The sequence below is a fragment of the Theropithecus gelada genome, chromosome 5 (genome assembly GCF_003255815.1).
Source record: "Theropithecus gelada isolate Dixy chromosome 5, Tgel_1.0, whole genome shotgun sequence".
NCBI lineage: Eukaryota > Metazoa > Chordata > Mammalia > Primates > Cercopithecidae > Theropithecus > Theropithecus gelada.
This window is the reverse complement of record NC_037672.1, coordinates 6,815,808-6,836,024: the sequence shown is the minus strand read 5'-3', so window position 1 is coordinate 6,836,024 and position 20,217 is coordinate 6,815,808. Positions and strand designations below refer to the sequence as shown.

Sequence of the window (20,217 nt, the reverse complement as noted above, 5' to 3'; positions counted from 1 at the left end):
CGTGCCACTGCACTCTGGCCTGGGTGATAAGAGTGAGACTCTATTTCAAAAAACAAACAAACAAACTAGATGTTTCTGTGGAGGTCTTTTTTAGATGAGATAAACATCTAAATCAGTAGACTTTGAGTAAAGCAGATGAGCCTCCATAATGTGTGGGGGGGGGGTTCATTCAATCACCTGAAGGCCTTGAGAGAAAGACTGAGCTCCCTGAGGAGAGGGGCATGCTGCTAGCAGATGGCCTTCAGGCTTGAACTGCAACAACTCTTCCCTGGGGCTCTGCCGTGCCCTGCAGATTGTGAACTTGCTGATCTTTATCTACAGTTGCGTGAGCTAGTTCCGTAAAATAAGTCAAACTCTTTCTCTCTCTCTCTCTCTCTCTCTCTCTCTGACCACATCCCCCTTCTTTTTTCCTTCTGTGACATCCCTCCCCGCCAGTAATCTAGATCCTTACTATCTGGGTGAACTTCAGGCACATGAGTTAACCTCCCTGAGCCTCAGTTCTCTTGTCTGGAAAGTGGACATCCTAGTGCCCACCAGTAGGGTCCCTGAGATAAGGGATCTGCAGTGCAGGGAGCCACTGCCCAACACACGGTGAGCGCCCAACAGATGCTTTGCATGCTGCTACTTCTTTCCCTTCACGGTCAATCAGGAGTCATGAAGCCCCCAGCTCCCCGTGTGCTCAGTAGCACATGAAACTCACATGCAACATGGAACCTTGGTTCCATTGAGGTTTTCAGACCTCAATGGAAGCTGGAAGGCCCAATCCTCAAATGAGCCACCATCACAAAAGGCAGCAAAAAAGCAAACCATTCAGCTGATGCCTCCCTGTGACCAGCATCTGACCTGGAAACAGCGTGCAGTTGCTGGAGGAGGAGGGCCCAGGGAGAAGGCACTTGGTTTGGATGAATGTTTCAGTGTTTGCTCTATAGAATGTCTTGCCTCGTCACAGGGAGTTAAGACGGGCATCTATGAAATCTTGCTTCTTAGAAACTTGCTTTACCACCAACTCTCCCTGGAAAGAGCCTGGGGCACTCAGGGGTCCATCAGGGTGCCAAGGTGCACACAGGACGACAGGGATGCCGGGAGTGCTGTGGGCACAGCAGCTGTTGACGCCTACCTGCTGGGCCTGCTGCAGCAGCTCCATGCGCTCCCGCAGGATCTGGCTGTCGAACTCGCGGCTCTGCCTGAGGATCTGCCTGCGCACCTTTTCCACAGCAGCCTGCAGGTCCTCCCGCTGACCCTCGCTCAGCGCCTCACCGGCCCTCCGCCCTGGCTCCTGCTGCAGCGCTGTGTACAGTGTGGCCTCCAGGTCTTGGATTTTCTGAGGAGCCCAGATCACACAGACAGAGGAAGGTCACAAGGAGGTGAACAGGAACCACCAGGAGGCTGCTGCCAGTGGAGGCAGAGTCAGGGAGGGGGTTTCGGGCAGGGAGGGGCATCTGTCAGGGGCCAAGCACAGGGCCAGCAGTGCCCAGGGGAGCAGGCTGTGAGGGAGCAACTCAGCCCTGTGCACATGTTATCCAGAGCATTTTTTACTCTATTCAACCCAGACGCTCCTACTATGCACAAGAGGGGAAAAGGGCAAGAAGAAAAAGTAATCATAACCTTCCCTTAAAATGCATGACTCAAACAGAGGTGCAAGTCACCTGAGTTTTATTTCATCCTTGGCTTCCAATCGACTCTCCTCACCTTGGGAACAAATCTCCCCTTTTCTAATGGGTGCCAATGGGAAAATATGTCTGGATTTGCATTTGGTTTTCAGCTGCCTTAAGAATGCAACTCTAGCCCAAAGCAAATAGTGGCAATGTTTTAATTGCCCCAACCCCTCACAAAAGGAAGACACCCTTTGTTGGCAAAGCTGAATGAGACATTAGTGACCAACTGGGGATCCTTGCGAAAGCTGAGTTTTCATCATTGCAGGATGTTACTCCTTTTCACAGCGAGACACTTAAATATAGCTATCTTATGGGAATGTCTAGGGACAAAAGAAAATTAGCTCCTTTTCTGCCTTCCTAAATCCCCACCCACAGTCCTTACTAAGGGACAGCTACTTCTCTTCCAAAGAAACTACAGGTGGTATAGAGGAACCATGAGTTTCAACAGAAACATGCCACTGAGGCAGAGGTTAACCATTAGCCCTCCATCACCAAGGCCGAGGCTAACCGGTACCCCTCCATCACTGAGGCCGAGGTCAGCCCAGTAGCCCTCCGTCACCGAGGCAGAGGCTAACCAGTAGCCCTCCATCACTGAGGCAGAGGCTAACGCAGTAGCCCTCCATCACCAAGGCCGAGGCTAACTGGTAGCCCTCCATCACCGAGGCCGAGGTTAGCCCAGTAGCCCTCCATCACCGAGGCAGAGGCTAACCCAGTAGGCCTCCATCACCGAGGCAGAGGTTAACCCAGTAGGCCTCCATCACCGAGGCAGAGGTTAACCCAGTAGGCCTCCATCACTGAGGCAGAGGCTAACCCAGTAGTCCTCCATCACTGAGGCCGAGGTTAACCCAGTAGGCCTCCATCACTGAGGCAGAGGCTAACCCAGTAGCCCTCCATCACTGAGGCCGAGGTTAACCCAGTAGGCCTCCATCACCGAGGCAGAGGTTAACCCAGTAGGCCTCCATCACCGAGGCAGAGGCTAACCCAGTAGTCCTCCATCACTGAGGCCGAGGTTAACCCAGTAGCCCTCCATCACCGAGGCAGTCTAACCCAGTAGGCCTCCATCACCGAGGCAGAGGCTAACCCAGTAGCCCTCCATCACTATCAGGCCACTTGCTTCTCAAGTCTCCTCTGACTTTTCCCTGCTGGGATCCAGGCCCATTGAGCCAGACTGATTTTAACCAACAAACATGATCACCTTCACCTCTGCCCACCCCAACGGTTGCCCCTGGGGAATTAGAAGACCGGAATCTGTTTCCCGGCAGAGCTGCAGGGCCCCCAGGTGGGCTCCACATGGAGCAGAGCTTGCTGGTGCCTGCAGGCTCACCCCTTCTCTACTCAGCAGCCAAGCTCCCAGGAGACCCCCGCGTGGCCAGTTTCCAGATAGAAACGCATCACTTGATTCTGGAAACTCCGTCGCGGGCCTGCCCCACCTCACTCAGCTCAGTGACAAAGGGACACAGGCTTGCATCTGGCACCTGCTGTCCTGGCCCCAGCATGGACACACGACCCTGCCACCCTCTCAGAGCATTTCACTTCCTGACTGTTCATGAGAGTCCAGAGCTGCGTCAGAACTCCTGTCTACCCGTGCGACTGAAATCCCACTGGGAGCACACTGCCCACGGCAGGCTTTCAAATACTCCAAGTGTGAAGGTAGCTTCTATATGGTGGCAGAACCAGCATGCAGGGGCCTCTTCTGCAGATTCAGCACTCTGAGGGATCCCTCAGGCCTCCCTGAGTTGATGCTTAGACAAAGGAAGGGTGGACCCCAAGGTGTTCGGAAGTGTGTTTTCAGAAATGCCAGTTCTGCAAGATGTCCTTTGAAAACAGGTCCAATGATCCAGTGAACTTGGCACACTGCTTGCTTACATTCCTCTCAGAGCCTCGACTCACCCTTTAGCACACTAAGACCCCAAGAGGTCCTTCAGAGTTTTCCAACTTACTCTATTGCGCTACGCTTCGCAGGGCCCTAGGGTCCATCTACAATCACATTCCTCGGCGTTTTTTGGGAAACGCTAGGGGAGAACAGGAATGTGTGATAGGGATGGCCCATCCTGCAGGGTGTTTTCAAAAGGACCAAGCCAGGACCAAAACAAGGAAAAACCTAAAAGATTAGAGAGGCAGGAGACAGACCAGGGTATAGATGAGAATGTCTCCATTCGTTAGTTGCCCTCAACACTGCTGATACATCGTGTGCCCAGAGGGAAATGTGTCTTGATAAGGCTTAGTCCATTCTGATTGTCTGCATCTCCTGCTCTCAGTCTGAAGGGATTCAAGCCTCACAGCCTAGACAGGAAGGGCCAAGGGTCATAGCTAGTTGCACCAGCCTTCACGTCTAGAATCTCCTGTCCATTTGAGCTAAGCCCAGGCTACCTGCTCTCTGTCTTCCTGGAGCCTCTCATGGGAAGCAGAGTTTTAAAGTCATTTTTTTAGTGATTGGCTCTGCATTTTGTAGGTGCAAACCCATTTTTGTAAAATGACTTTAACTGCAAATGATCTGGGCACAGATTTGCTCAAGAGTCTCTACCACACTAGCTTCTTCCTACAAGGAACGGCATTGAACTCTAAATTCTCTCTCCTGCAGAGACAAGTTTCCATGATCTTACTCAACTCCCCGCCTCCCCCAAGGAGAATTTCTCTCAGTGCCAGGAGCACTTAGCTTTGAGTGTGAGGACACAGGACCCTGAACATCATCTCACTGTACTTTAATCACCAGGATGCACAGAACCAATTTTGCAAGCCAAATGCGATATTACATCCAACCTTACACCTCGTCCCTTCGGTTCTGAAAATCACCTGGCCTCATCTAATTGCTTTACCTCTGCGTTCCTTTGTGATCATCTCTTTTTCCTATTTATGGGAAAACTTGCTTTGGGACTTTAAGTCCAACTATTTAAGTATCATCAAACATATAAGAAATAGAGGTTCTTCCCATTCATCCCAAATGATTACTAGAATTTAAGAAGCATGTCTAAGAAAACCATTAAAGTAACTTTGAATATTTTTGAAAATCACGATTGATTTGGGAAAAGGGACCATCTGTACAGTCATTCCAGCCACACGGTGGAGATGGCATTGTTGTCGCTCCTGTTTGGCATTGGGGAGCACCCTAAATGCAGTGTCAGCCCCGGAGGGAAAAGCAGCCTCTAATGTGGAGTCTAGGAATCCAAAGTGTCAAACCCACTTCTGGTCCTACCAGGTAAGCCTGGTCAAGGGCTTGCTTCCGGTAGTCGAGCTCCTCTTCCAGATAGCCCTTCTGCCTGCTGAACAGGTCCTGAGAAAGAGGGAGGCGCCATCAGGGACCAGCGTCAGAACAGGAATCCATGACAGCTTCAGAGCCCGTGTGCTAGACAGTGGCAGTCTCACCGAATTGGGGGCACTCAGATGAGAAGGGACTTGGTGGTCTTCCCTGTTTGCCCCCACGTGAATCGCCCAGCGGGAGCCTCACTGACCCAGGGCACCCTTGACAGCCCCACCTGGATCCTCGGTCAAGATTATCCCCTTCCTCCTGCTTCCCTTCCGCTTGGGTACCTGACTGTAAAGAAGGGACCCATGTCAAACCCAGGCACAGTTCACAGGAGTCCCTCTGGGTTCCTCCTGCCGTGTCTTAGTGGCCCCAGAAGACTGTCTTCATGGTTCTCAGATGTGGTTCTTTCTTCCTGCCTGAACTGCCTCACCCACCTCCCGATCGGTCTCACTGAGCACACTTCTCACTGCCTCCCATGTCCCTGGATCACTCTCTAAGACCCGGCAAGCCTGATCTCTCCAGAGTGCTCTTCTTATGACTGATTTGCGGGTTTCAGGGTTAGAGTTCATCTCCTGTAGCCACTTCCTTTTATAGACAAGGAAGGAAAGAGCCAGGGAGGACCAGAGCCTCACCTTAGATGCCGCAGTTCGGTGATGGCAGAGGTGGGAGTAGAAACCCAGGCCTTCTGGCCCCAGTCAGGGCTCTTTCCGCACCACTCCCTGCTCCTAGGCCCCACGAGTCCTTCCACCTTCCTCCTTCTCCTCCCATTTCCATTTCTCCTTGGAGAACTCGAATCGGCCTTTGACTACTCAAGAACCACGTCTTCTGGGAAGCCTTCTCTGTCCTCCCCAGGCTCTCCATACATCCATAACCCCAGTGAATAACCTCCACCACCATTTATCAGGTACCCAAGGTGCCAAGCACAGTGCAACCCTGGCTATGTGTCTAGCATTTCTCATCCCACAGCCCAGCAAAGCACAGATTGGAGTTTCCCATTCATCAATGAGAAAACTAAAGTCCAGTTTCCCAAGCTTTCATGGCCAGCAAAGGTTTGAGCCCTGCCCGTGTGTTCCTAGAGTCACTGCGCCAGCATTTCCATGTCTGGGCTGTGTCTCTCCTAACATCCTCACGCTGCATTCACAGGAGCTCATGACCGCACGACCCTGCAGACCTGTGAGCTTGCTCCTGGTGGCAGGGACCCCACTTATTCATTACCAAGCCTCTAATCCTGGCATAGTACCTGGGACACAGCAGAGGTTCTGAAAACAGGTATTCAATGAGTAACTGAGCAAGTGAAAGAGTAAGTAAATGGGTGATAATTACTCAGAACAAACTCTGGGGCAAAAGCAAAATTGGGAAATGCATGCAAATCATTAGGAAAACACATGCAAAGCCTTCCTGCAATCGACTTTGCTCTTCGAACCCTCTCCCCCCACCCCCAGGCAGTCAAATCTTTTACCTTCTCCTTCTCCAGGTCCAGCATCTTCTGGGTCAGGGCGGCCTCAGTCCCCTCTATTTGCTTCAGCCACTAGAAAACAGCAGGGACAGGAGGGGTGCAGCAAAGTGAGAGTCAGAACCCAACGGGCCCTGGAATTTCACAGGTGTGTGAATTTCATAGATCGGCTTTTTCAGGGCATGCTCAGGAATGGATCATGTCACGGCACACACATGCCTGCACCTGCGGATGGTGTGGTTGTGTGTGCATGGTCCAGCCTGTATGTGCAGGAGGTCATAGGTGTAAGTGTGACATGTACGTGGTGTGGAAGCTGGATTCAGAGCCTGGGTGGACCCAAGTGTGGACGGCTGTGAATGTGTACAGCAGAGGAAGTGGTGTGGTGTAGCTGATGTCACAGAGTGCCTGCTCTGTGCTGATGCTTCACTCAGGAGACCTCATCTGACCCTCTTACGACCACCCCATGCAGTAGGCAGCATCACCCCCATTTTGCAGGTAAAGACATGGAGGCTGAGTTAAGTAACTTGTCCAAGGTCACACAGGTGCAGAATGGAGACTTGGAACCCAGCCTGCAGGACGCCAAAGCCCTCATCCCTCCAGCAACGTGAGTTGGAGCAGCCCAGAGTGCCTGGTGCCACCATGAGAGGAAGTGGAATCACACACAGGATAGGGGGTGTAGGAGCATGAAAGCAGGGTTCGTGCCAGGACATGAGGGTGCAGGCACAGAATAGGGGGCAAACAGGTAGGGCGTGCACCTGAGTGCCAGGTAAGGGAGTGGGAGCTCTGTCCACGTTCCCTCTGGGGTCTGGGCTGGGAATGAGCACGGAAGCAGGTGTCATATGCAGATGTGTCTCTATGAGGAGCCCCTAAGATGGGAGGAAGTCCAGGCCAGCACAGGGGGGCTGCCATGTGGGGGAGGGCTGCGGGGAGGTCAAGGCACTGAGGGGTGTCCGGGTTTAAGGCACCGAGGGGTGTCCGGGCTTGACAACACCACTGACCTCCTCATTGCTCAGGTTGTTGGATGGCCTCCCGCTGCCAGGCCCCAACCGCAGAGCTCCCTCTTTCCCGACCCCAGGCCCCGGCTGTGGAGCACCCCCTTTCCTAACTCCAGGCCCCAGCTGCAGAAAGCCTCCTTTCCTGACCCCAGGATCCCCTAGTTTCCTTGTACTCCTTGCTTTCCCCCTCCTCTGGCAGCAGCTGGTTACCCTCACGAGGTCACCCTGCCCTTGTGAGGTCCTGGAGCCCTGCCCTCCGCCTTCCCCACCTTACTCTGCCCTCCCCCCGGGATCCACCCTCCCTACCCTTTCTGAAATGTCTCCCACCCAGATCTGCCCCACCACACCCTGTGTGCCGCTGCCTCCTGCACCCCTCCACTCCCAAGTCTCAAGGAATCTCCAGGGCCTGCCAGGACCCCTGATGGGGAAGAGTGCCCCCTCCTTCCTTCCATCCACTTCCAACATACTGGCTTCACCTCCTTCTGGTTCTCAAACCCACCCACAGCACTCCTTCCCCATCATCAACCCCCCATTCCCCTTTCAGCCCCCAGGTTCATATCTGAAACCTCCCCACATACCACAAATCCCTTTCTGCCCTCCAGCCAGCAAGTTCCCTAAAAACCACACATAGGCTCATGGAACCTCCCTGCTCTGCTCAGAGCCCTCCAAAGACATCCCCTCACTCCCGACAACACTGGCAAGGCCCCAGCGTGGGGTGGCCTCTGCAATGCTCACAGTCTCATCAGTCAGCACTCTCCTGTCCCTGCTGAAATCCCAGGCCCTGGTCATCCTAACTACACAGAGCTCCTCGAACATGCCCAGCCTTTCCCTGTGCCGTCCCTACCTCTCCTGGCCCCAGCCTCAGCCCCAGGCCTTTACTGAGCTAGCATCACTCAGTCTTTAGGCCCTGAGCTAGCTGTCACCTCCTCCAGGAAGCCTACCCTGCTTGAGTCCATGGGGTCAGTTACCCTCCATGGTGCCCATGTCAGTCACCTTGTGAATGTCTGGTCACAGCACTCACCTGACAGGCGCTGTTGTCTGTTTCACCCTGCTGCCCCTCCTTGAAGGTGGGGACCATGTTTACCTCCTGTTGGACTTCCTTGACTGGCACAAGGCCTGACACAAGCAGGTGCCTAATAAACTTCTGTTGAATGAAGGAGAATCGAGGGTGTGCAGGTTGGTGTGGTGTGTGCTGTCTGTACAGAGGGGACTAGAACTGATCGAGTACTGTCACAGAACTCCCTCCCTAACGTCACCGTGAGCTCGGCCCCCAGTATATGCTCCAGTACCAGCCACGGAGGCAGCACCCAGCACCCTGTGCCAGCCGCGGTGGCCGGCACTTCCTCAAACAAGGCTCAGACAAGATGCGTGTTTTCTTAGAAACAGATAAGCATATTTTGGATGAGGAGTTACAGGTATTTCCTTTTTAACATCCTCATGCAAGCAGTCAAAAAATGAATGAAATGAAAACGGGAAATCCATTTTTGGATGATGACAACAAGCTACTCTCAGAACGGTTTCTATAGAACAGTGTTGAGCTTTGTTGTTGCTGTCGTTTAAAAACTTGCATATAAAAAATAAATTTAACAAGACCTTTTTAGCAACTGGGAGAGAACACAAGAGAAGAGCGAGCTGGCCATGAGGACCCCCGGCCACGTGAGATCAGAAATTTAATATCAAAGAGTTTGGCCAGAGAGCTGTAGGGCCTCAGTCACTCCTGGGAGAAACAATGTTCATGGTTATGCTCCAGCCCCAGGAGAGGGGGTCTCAGGCTGGGGAGGAGAAGGGAGTCCACCCACAGGGAGGTGCTGATGGGAACCTGAGCAGCCTCATGGGGGTGGCCTGTTGCAGGGTGGGGGCCGCTCTCTGTGCCCCGACTCCCAGGACCCCTCAGGTGCAGAGCCTAGATCCCCTGCAACTGGTGGGGCTCATCTCTCTCCTCTCCATTTGGGGAGGGTCCCAAGGCTTCAACTCGGGGTCAACTATTAGAAAGTCTGACTATGGCTCAGACCTATGCCTCATTCTCCTATCCATCGTTACCAGCGAAAACACGGCCTTTAAGGCATTCCCACCTGGCTGAGGCCAGTGTCTTTTTCTCGATCCACTCTGAACTTGAGGGAGAAGAGATATGACTGCTATGATTTATAAACCCTCCAATGTCTCATGGTTCAGTTTCTCTGCAGGGCACGTGCCATGTGCTGAGGCAAGTGAGACCTTGCCCTGATCCTATACGTGGCTAACCGGAGTGGGGCTGACGGGTGCCAGGATGGATGCCTGTGCCTTGATGACTGGGCACGGCTTCAGTGGGTGGAGATGAGGAAGGCACGTGCCCGGTGCAAGATGCTGTTTGCAGGGAAATCAACACAGGCACATCATAGGACATTCCTCAGGTTGCACTTCACCTACACACTGAGAAATGGGCTTCAAGGCCAGGTGAGGTGTCTCATACCTGTCATCTCAGCACTTTGGGAGGCCAAGGCGGGCAGATCACTTGGGGTCAGGAGTTTGAGACCAGCCTGGCCAACATGGAGAAACCCCATCTCTACTAAAAATACAAAAATTAGCCAGGCGTGGTGGCACATGTCTGTAATCCCAGCTGCAGGAGGCTGAAGCACGAGAATCGCTTGAACCCTAGAGGTGGAGGTTGCAATGAGCTGAGATCATGCCACTGCACTCCAGCCTGGGCAACCAGTGAGACTCAGTCTCAAAAAAAAAAAAAAAAAAAAAAAAAATTCATGCCTCTAAGGGAACATTGACATTGACTTCCGCTTATTCGGATACCAGTATGGAATGACAATTTTTAAAATAAGGAGTATTTAGTGGCATGGGGGTTAACTGGGCCTGTCTGTGAAAGCCGTCTCTGGCAGTGACATTGCAGGTGCCCTCCCCCTCTGCAAACTTCCCTGCAGTGCCTGTCGGCTCTAGGGTGACCAGCTTGTCCCTGTTGGCCCACGACTGTCCCTCTTTTAGCATTGCAATTCTCACGTCCCAGGAAAGCTGTCAGTCCCAGGCAAAGCAGACCGTCAGTCCCCTAGTGGTCCTGCCAGATTCTCAGAGGGTCCTGCTGATGCAGTTCCCACCCCACATGAGGGTCCACTTCTGGACCTGAGGAGCTCTCACACCAACAAGGCTGGGAGAAGACAAGTGGCAACTCCCAAGCTTACTGGACCTTTATCCACAGACAAATGGCAGGGCCAGTGTCTCCTAGAACCCAACCTGAGAAAACCATGGTTTAAGTCCAGTCCTCAAAGACAGTGAGCTTGGCACCTCTGTGCCAGGCTCAGAATCGGGGCCCCATAACCATCAGTAGGGGTTGTGAGGGGCTGGCAGACTAGGGCAGCCAGCACGGCTCTCTAGTGTGTAGGGCACAAGGCACGGCACCAGGCTGACCAGCTTGGGGAGGTTAGTGGGCAGGGGCAGGCGGGCGGCGGTGGGGGTGGGCAGGGTGCAAGCGGGGAGGTCGGCAGCTGCCAGGCAAGCACAGCATGGTGAGGGTCAAGCAGACAGTGGCCGGATCCCAGACAGGCTCCCCCTCCTCATCTGTCCTAGAGGGCTGCCAATCTCACAGATGCCCAGAGGATGAGGAGCGCTGGGGACCTAAGGTGCGGGCCTGGAACACCTGCTGTGGGTTGGGCGTGGGGAGGGGTGCATCAGGAATGGCTCAGGTGGGAGAACTCAGCGCCCTGCAGAGGGCTGCTCTCACCGAGGCTGGAAGCCTCCTGCCAGCTGGCGCCCTGGCCCTCCAACGCCCTCTGCCCCAGCCCCGTGACGAACCAGCCCCCTGAGTCACTGGCAGGTTCCTGCTCCTTGCTCACCCGATCCACAGGCATTGACCAAGCATCTCCAGGAAGTAAGCACGGCCCCAGGTGCCTGACTGAACCAGATGGCAATGCCTGATGCCACTGAAATACGCAGCCTCGCGGATTCCGACAGAGACTGTGAGCCACCAGGATGCTCGGTGTCATGGCTGAGAGAGACGTGGTGAGAAACTGGCTGAAACCCCTGCAGCTGGCAAGTGGTGTCACCAAGACCCAAGCCAGGAGAGGCCTCCCCGACATCAAATCAGACACGGGTGGATGTGACATCTCCACGTCTACCAGGGCTGTGCTCAGCACTTGACACTAAGATGCTCTCTCTCAGTAAATGTTCCAGTGGATGTTGAGTAAACTGAGTCATAAATGTCATAAGTGTTTAATCAGCACTTTGTGTGACTCTACACGGAGCACTGTTGGAGGAGCCTAGACAGCCATGGAGGGTTTTGCTGCTGGTAAGGAAGGTGTGCTGAATGTGTCTCATGTGTCCCACCCATGCCTGCAACTGCACCTGCACCTGCACCTGCACCTGCACCTGCACCTGCACCTGCACCTGCACCTGATGGCCACCAGCCGGCCAGGTGTGAGTCATCCCCGCCCCGCGGTTCACCTGAGGACACAAGCTCAGCCAGGTTTAGTGATGATAGGAACAGGAGAAAGCTGAGTTCCAATCCTCTCACTGCCTACCAGTGTGACCTTGGGCAAGGTTTGGCCATAAATCTGTTACCAACATTTAGTATCCTTTACTTGATTGAGGGATTGAACAAATGCCCTGGGAAGGAAACTATTTCTAGTTTAAATGCCCTTCCAGAGATTCAGGAATGAATCCCAACTAAGATCATTAAGACCTCATCACTGCAAAAATAGCATTTTAAAGTTGAACTCATGTGCTTTGAAAGGAAAAGGTCTTTAGCCCTAAACAGTTGTGTATTTCTAACACACCCTAAACCAATGTAAAAGGCAAACACATCGGGAATGTGTTTTGTAACAAACAGGTCAAAAAGCTAATATCTTTAATATGTAAAGCACGCAGAGAAGTCAGTAAGAAAGACAATGACAATGAATACATATTTGTCAAATGAATGAATGCATGGATGGGTGAATAAATCCAATGGAAAACCCTCAAAATAAAAGCAATTACAATTCACAAGGAAGGAGAAGAAAATAGATAATACATACAAAAAACCCTCAGTATCACTAGCACTCAAATAAAAATTAAAACAATGACATGATACAGTTTTCACCATCCAATCGACAAAGTACTCGGCAGCGGTAACATGCCATGTCAAGCATCAATCAACGACGTGTAAGGCTATGGGTAGAAGGGTAACTGGTGCCGCTTTTCTGGACACTGTTTTGACCATGCCGAAGTCCTTCAAGACATTCTTACTATTTGGCCCAGTGATTCTGCTTCTAAAACATATCCTATGGGCGTATTTTAAGATGTAGATAGAAATTTATGTGTAAAAAATGTGCAGTTTACCACTGCATGATTGTAAGGAAAAAAAAAAAGTGGAAACACCTGTGATATCTAACAGCTAAGAGGGGCTTCAGTAACTAACAGTATAACCGTGTGATGGAGAGATGCACAGTCATTTAAACACATTTATGAACCATGTTAAATGGCATGGAGGATGCTTCTAAAGCCTGATTGAAAACCGGATGTCAAGCATCATTTCGACTAAGTTTAAAAACAACAGACACAGGGAAACCACTGGAAGGAAACACACAAATGTGACAGACTGTTTCCTCCACCGGGTTTTGATTTCCTCCTGCATCTCTGGGTTTTCTACAGCGAGCATGTGGGACTTCCTTCATGAAGAAAACGGAAAGGCATGCACGGGCACGTGCAGACGCAGACGGACTGGAATGCATGCTCCCACGCAAAGCAAGACGCCAATGTACAGTTTCTTGTATGGTGCTGGGAAGCCGGGACAAGGTGTGAGCACAGAAATGCCGCTGGCTTCTACCTTTTCACACAGGGCAAGCACAGTTCCAGCTTGGATTATTGCAACCTGTTCTTCATTTCTCAAATTCTAAAACACAAAAATGGGCAAGGGTATTTGACACTGGATCCCAAATCCACGTGCAGTCAGCACCAAGTTTTTTTGTTTGTTTTTGTTGTTGTTTGTTTGTTTTGAGACAGAGTCTCTGTCACCTGGGTTCGAGTGCAGTGGTGTGATCTTGGCTCACTGTAACCTCCACCTCCTGGGTTCAAGTGATTCTCTTGCCCCAGCCTCCCGAGTAGCTGGGATTACAGTAGCTGGGATGCACACCACCACGCCTGGATAGTTTTTGTATTTTTAGTAGAGATGGGGTTTCACCATGTTGGCCAGGCTAGTCTCGAACTCCTGACCTCAGGTGATCCGCCCACCTCAGCCTCCCAAAGTGCTGGGATTATAGGCGTGAGCCACCATGCCCGGCCAACACCAAGCAACTTTCTTAGTTTCTCTCCGAGCTGCACCCGAGGGTCAGCTCCCTCTCGCTAATGGGGCCAGCACATCAGGCACACAGCTCCTGTCCCTCTGTTTGGGGACATTTCACAGAGTGACACTAAGCTTTTGTGAAACATGGCTACATTCAAGTTCATCTTTCAGGATAGCCAAAAGATCCCTTTCTGATTTCAGAAATCTCATGTGACTCCACCTGCATTCTGGGTAGGGGTTCTCAGGCCTTCCCATCCCCTCCTCACTCACAGGCCAGGGGAACCTAACTTCAGAACCCCACTTCTGACGAATACCAACCCCTCCACCCACCCAGGAACACGGCCATACAAAAGCCTTACATTGTACTTCTTAGATCTCTTCTATCAGAGAGAAATTTAAAAAAAAACAAAACGAAACGAAAGTCACACAGAATACACCCAGATCAAAACAAGAACACGAAGGCAGAAACCGGTCGCTCATAGTTACCCCGTTATCGCCAAGGATATCTAATTTCTTCATAAGTTCAGAAACATTCACATCCTGGAAGAGATTTCCAACGTTCATTTTTGTGTGAGCTACAGAGACCAACCACACCAATTTCTAGGGCCACGGCCTTTCCTCTCGACAAGACACCGTGCTCTTTCTTTTCTTTTCCGGCCAAGTTTTGTGCCCAGCCGTTCCTCTGGGGAGTGAGGGAGAGAAGGCATAACTGCTGCTCATTTGCTGAGTGTTACACCAGCACAAACACTGCTTTCTAGAAGGGCCATGGAACTGGGTGAGCAGGGCTTTAGGACATGGCAAACCCCGGACCCTTCTAGCCACCACAGCCACCCTCTACAGAACCTTGCTATGCCAGGCACAGGGCCAGGCACTTGGCATCTGTTCATGATCTGATTTCATCATCACCCCAGCTTCATGGTGTGGGTATTGTCATTTGGATTTCATAGCGAAGAGGCTAAGGCTCAGAAAGTTTACAGGCCAGAGCAGCGGTGGAGCTGGGGTTCACCCTCGGGGCAATACGCCAAGCCTCTGCTGTTTTAAACACATGGGTCAAAATAGAGTCACATTTGGTGACCCCTTAATAAATGGTCAAACTATGACTTTTAACACAAGGGGTATCTCATGAAAATCAATTCTATCCCAGCACTCCCCCTTTACAACTGAGCCGGGCACGGAGCAAGCCCTTGGCTGGCATTTAGCAGAGGCACCCCCCAGGCACGCTACCTTAACTCCTTCCTGGTGACAGAACAGCTGGAGAGCGCTGCTGTTGTTCTCAGGGAAGGTGGTGATTTGGAGGTTAAATGCTGGCGACCTCCTCTCTCTCTCCTGGGGAAAAGATTCGGTTTAAAAACAGAATGTGACCGGATTATTTACCGCTTGCCATTTTCCCACGTTACTCAGCAAAAACCAAGGAATTCCAGTGGGCACAGATGTTACTAAAAAGCGCGAGTTCGGACTAGAAGCAGCCTCGTCCGTGAACTACGACGTTTTCACGCCTTCCCACGCAGCAGTTCTCCTTTGGAAATGTGTTTACTTCTTACCTATTCATCTAGGGAGAAATGGTTAACAGGGTACCATGGCTTTATCCATTGCGAAGTCGCAGAATTACAAAATTTAAAAAACACAGTTGCACTAAATTTGAATAGATAGCAAAAGCCGCCAACTATGGTTTATTACCCTGTGCCAGGCACACCACTCTCCCGTTTAATCCTCACACAACCCCAGGAGGCAGGCTCATTGCTTTCATTCTGTAGACAAAGGGGAGGCAGTGGCTCAGGGAGGCTGAGTCTGAGGTCCTGCACTCTGAGGACCCAAAGGCTGGCTGACTTTCTTTCTTCTTTCTTTCTTTCTTTCTTTCTTTCTTTCTTTCTTTCTTTCTTTCTTTCTTTCTTTCTTTCTCTCTTTCTTTCTTTCTTTCTCTCTTTCCTTTCTTCTCTCTCCCCTTCCTTCCTTCCTTTCTTCCTTTCTTTCCTTTTTCTTTCTTTCTTTCTCTCTCTCTCTTTCTTTCTTTCTCTCCCTTCCTCCCTCCCTCCCTCTCTCTCTTTCTTTCTTTCTTTCCTTCTTTCTTTCTTTTTTCGCTCTTGCCGCCCAGGCTGGAGTGCAATGGCACAATCTTGGCTCACTGCAACCTCCACCTCCGAGGTTCAAGCGATTCTCCTGCCTCAGCCTCCCAAGTAGCTGGGATTACAGGCATGCGCCACCATGCCGGGCTAATTTTGTTGTTGTTGTTGTTTTGGTTTTTTGTTTGTTTGTTTTGTTTTGTTTTTAGTAGAGACGGGGTTTCACCATGTTGGCCAGGCTGGTCTCGAACTCCAGAGACCTTTGGTGATCCGCCCACCTCGGCCTCCCAAAGTGCTGGGATTACAGGCGTGAGCCACCTCGCCCGGCCCCAAAGGCTGACTTTCTGTTTCTTCCAGTACAATCTGCCAATAACATTCACAATTTTTTTTGAACCAAACTATTACAACCAGTGATCGTTCTACCCCTGCCTTAGACTTGCAGCAAAGCTCAATTACTAAGGGAGGAAGAAGAGCAAGTCTTTTCCCGAAATAGGTATTTATTAATCATACATAAGTGATGAGTTTTTAAAAGGTCGGGAAAACCTAGTTACTTACAGGGCTAAAGCACAGAGGCAGAACAGGACTCAGGTCTCAGATGTGTTTCCTGCACAGAACGCACTTTAAACACTTTAGCGATGGACAGATTTGTCATGGCGGGGCAGCAGAGAAGACCTTTGCAAATTACACCTTTCAATCAAACTGCTTTGGTTTGAGCAAAGTTACAGTAAGGTACAAAATAACACACTTTGGGCCATTCTAGCAGAATCTAGCTACGGAACCAATGGGTGTCTTGAATAATTCAACAAAGAGATGTAGCCAAGGGAGGCACGAATCTAGACGGCAGGGCTTAAGAAGATGCTCTGGAGTGAGACTGAAGGAAAGAGGGAGGACTGGGTAGTAATTCAATTAATTTCCATGAAGCCCTAACCTGACTAAACTAGGTTTAAAACAGTCTAGTAAGAAAACCCTATTTCCCCTTATTAGTCAAAAAAAAAAAAAAAAAAAAATTCATGATGGTTCCATTCCACAGATGCCTTTGTATCAGCAAATTTACTTAAATGGCGTCTCCATAGAAAAAGTGGCCCCAAAAGCTCAGATTTTATATGAACAAAAGTCATTTTGTAGGCCGGGCATGGTAGCTTATGCCTGTAATCCCAGCACTTTGGGAGGCTGAGGCAGGTGGATCCCTTGAGGTCAGGAGTTTGAGACCAGCCTGGCCAACACGGTGAAACCTGTCTCTACTAAAGACACAAAAATTAGCTGAGTGAGGAGGTGTGTGCCTGTGATCCCAGCTACTAGGGAGGTTGAGGCAGGAGAATCACTCGAACCCAGGAGGCAGAAGTTGCAGTGAGCCCAGAGCGCACCACACCACTGTCCTCCAGCCTGGGTGACAGAGCGAGACTCTGTCTCAAAAAAAAAAAAAAAGCCATTTTGTTTCTGGTGGTTCTGAAGGAGGGTGGAGACCATTAAAGAAAACTTTAGTGAACTGGTTAGTGCCTATAGAATTCTCATGAGAAAGACTCATAACAAGGATTTGTGAAAGGTTCTCTAACAGCGGCAGGAGTATTAACAATGATCTCACATAACTTCCAATTCTGCCGCACAAATAAAATGCTCATGTCATGCTGAGCCAAGAGCTGAGTCACACTTGGTGTGAGAAATACTCAGGCCACAGGTCCCTGCCCACACAACAAGGTACACATGGTCAGTTCTAATGCAGACAGAATTGTAACTCAAGCCGGGAGGAGAAAACAAAATTGGGGAAGCCACAGACACTGTGAGGGTGCTCACTTTGAGGGTTTCACGCATGCAAAGGTTTCAGCTGAGAGACAGCAGAGCCGCGCCACTACAGGTGCTTAGAGAAACTCATCACAAACTTAAGTGATGTTTAAAATGCCAATGATTTTTCAACAGAAACAAAAAGAAGGATTATGAAGTACCATGAGAGCAAGGCAATACAGTAACACACCCGAGGTAAGATTTCAGTTGGAAGCAGTAAGACCATTAGTATTCTTTCACTGAATCTCACTCGGTGCATTGGGGCAGTTCCCGAAGGAACGGGATTTCTACACGTGAACAGCAACTGATCTCCCTCCAGTAGTTTTGAGTTGCAGTTTGAGTTGCAAATAGTAATTTCTTTAGCCCAATATTGCTGCAATGCCTGGGTCTGTATTTACTGCATAAAAGAGTTTGAACAACGTAACTAGTTTTCTTAAACGCCTATGCAAATACATCCTTCTACCCTGTCTTTACTTACCTTGTGTTTACCTTGGCAAACAGAAAATTAGCCCAAACTGGCATTAAACACATTCTAGAGTCAATTGCTGGCTCAGGTCAGACTCTGCTATTTCAAAAGGTGAGATTTACTGCATGCAAGATCACTTAAAAAGGTGTGTTATTAATTGCAACAGTGCTTCTGTCTGGGTGTGCAGAATGCGTACCCGGTGACTACGCATGCAGGAAAGAAGTAGTTATGGAAATGAAACACAAATAAAAAAGGCAAAATATTGCAAAAACAAATTATTTTATTAAGTGCAAAACAAGCCATAGGCAATAAATATATTAGCTCTGGTACATGTCCATAGACTTGGGTGGGCACTCTCTCCAGAACACATTAAGGCAGTGAAATTATTCTGAACATACAGATTTAAAAAAAAGAAAGAAAGAAGAAAGAAAGAAACTAGAACATGTCCCCTTTCCACATGCTTGAAAACGTCTGGGAGCTTTACATGAATTTCAGTTTGGGTTCAAAGAGAATGTCTGCTCCGTTTGAGAGCTTACAACAGATAGAGTCTCTTACTTCGAGTTCTAGCACTCTGAATTCTAACAGCTCGTTCTGATCCTTGGCGTCTTGCATTTCGTTCTTCAGCTGGTTCTCTTCCATTTCCAGTCTGTAAATCTAGAGCAAAGACACCTACGGATTAACAGGATGGGCGGGAGCACTGGGGTCCCCTGGTCACAGGCCACCTGACTGAGTGGCTGGAGGGAAGCAGAGGACCGGCCATGTGGGCAAGGGGCGGGAGAGGGCAGGGTTTGTAGCAAGGGAGGCAGGTGCTGCAGGTCCTTCTTGCTGATGCATCTGGGAATGAAGGAGACAGAGGCTGGGCCAGGTTCACCCCTGCACCTCTGAGCCTGGCCCAGTGGAGTACGGCTACTTATATATTTGCTGAATAAATGAATGATGGGGAAACTGAGGCATGGGGCTATTAAGTCCCTCCCTTGCGGCCAAACACTGGGAAGCAAGAGTGCCACACCCAAAGCCTGTCCAGGTCTTTCCAACTCAAGCCCCACCAGATTCAGCCTACCCAGACAGCGGCCCAGCCAACTGCGGCAGGGAGGCCCCCTCCTGCTTCCCCACAGAGCTTGCAGAAGAAGCCGTAAAGGCAAGAGTTCTCTGAGAGTGCAGATCAGTGTGGGAAGTGACAGTGCCTGCATCCCAGTCCCAGCTGGGAGATGCTGGATCACTTAGCCAACTACTCCAGCCCTCAGCTTCTGTCCAAGAAGGGAAACAGTAGCACCCATCACCTGGCAGCAGCGAGAAGTCACTAAAATAACGCAAGTAAATGAGGGCTTTGAGTAAAGAAAGCCTCATAGCACCATTACAGAAGGCTAGAGCGGGGCCCTACAGCACCATTACAGAAGGCTAGAGTGGGCCCTCTGCCAGGTGATCCCACCCCCGGGAGACCTTTAGAAATGGCATGAGGGGTGAGGTGAGGGTTTTCCATGGCTCCCAGAATTTAGTGAACAAGACACCAAAGATGCTAAAATTCTCCCAAGGCCCGGGACTGCTTGCCGTCCCAAATGCCCTTGTCCCAAACGCTCTTGAGAAATGTAGGGAAGGGAGTGGGGTCACATGCTGGTTAGCAGCAGAAAGGGGGCTGGGCCGAGGCCCCCCACCAGGACCAGGCCAGGTTCCTCCAGTCCTTGTGCTCCAGGATGCTCAAAAGCTGAGGCCTAACCTAGGGTCTGGCTCCACTTACTTGCAACATCCAGAGACAGAGTGGACTGGAGGCTGCCAGGGGCCAGGAGGCAGGGCAGAGGGGGGACTGCACATGGGCAGGAGGGGTTTTTACCAGGCCGATAATGTTCCAAAACTGCATCGTGGTGATGGTTGCACAACGCAGTAAATTTACAAAAGGAATAAGTGAATTGTACACCAATTAGGAAAAAAATAAGCTACAATTTTAATTCCAAAGCATTAGAGCTACCCCCAAGCAGACTCCCCGAGAGCTCTGGAAAGTTCCACAACCAGAAAGAGAAGAACAGAGGCCCAGTTCCCATTATGGGTCAGCTGCACTGGGTAAAGATGGCCTGAGGATCTGCCCATGGACCTGCCTCGGGTGCCCACCACACTGGTGGGTGAAGGGCTTTGGACCATAAAGCCACAGCAGAGGTGGCCTGGAGCCCAATGTCAGGAAGATGGACCAGCCCAACAATAGGCTAGCCCTCCCCATTTCTGCAGGTGTCCCCAGAGGACGGGGCAGCCCTCCCCATTTCTGCAGGCTGTCCCCAGAGGACAGGGCAGCTCTTCACGTTTCTGCAGGGTGTCCCCAGAGGTTGGGGCCAGCCCTC

General features: G+C 50.8%; 1 protein-coding gene across 2 annotated transcripts in view; it reads right to left on the bottom strand.

Moving 5' to 3' along the window:
• JAKMIP1 (janus kinase and microtubule interacting protein 1) overlaps positions 1-20,217 on the bottom strand; it is a 177,899-nt gene that overhangs the window by 10,767 nt on the left and 146,915 nt on the right. The window contains exons 13-19 of one of the 2 annotated variants that reach the window (XM_025385528.1): positions 18,446-18,544; positions 14,810-14,911; positions 14,072-14,125; positions 13,130-13,195; positions 6,359-6,427; positions 4,849-4,926; positions 1,118-1,321 (exon numbers count right to left, since the gene is read on the bottom strand). In XM_025385528.1, coding sequence (XP_025241313.1) covers positions 1,118-1,321; positions 4,849-4,926; positions 6,359-6,427; positions 13,130-13,195; positions 14,072-14,125; positions 14,810-14,911; positions 18,446-18,544 — 672 coding nt within the window. Of the gene's footprint in view, positions 1-1,117; positions 1,322-4,848; positions 4,927-6,358; positions 6,428-13,129; positions 13,196-14,071; positions 14,126-14,809; positions 14,912-18,150; positions 18,545-20,217 lie in introns of those variants that run through there. The other variant, XM_025385529.1, reaches the window with a different exon arrangement.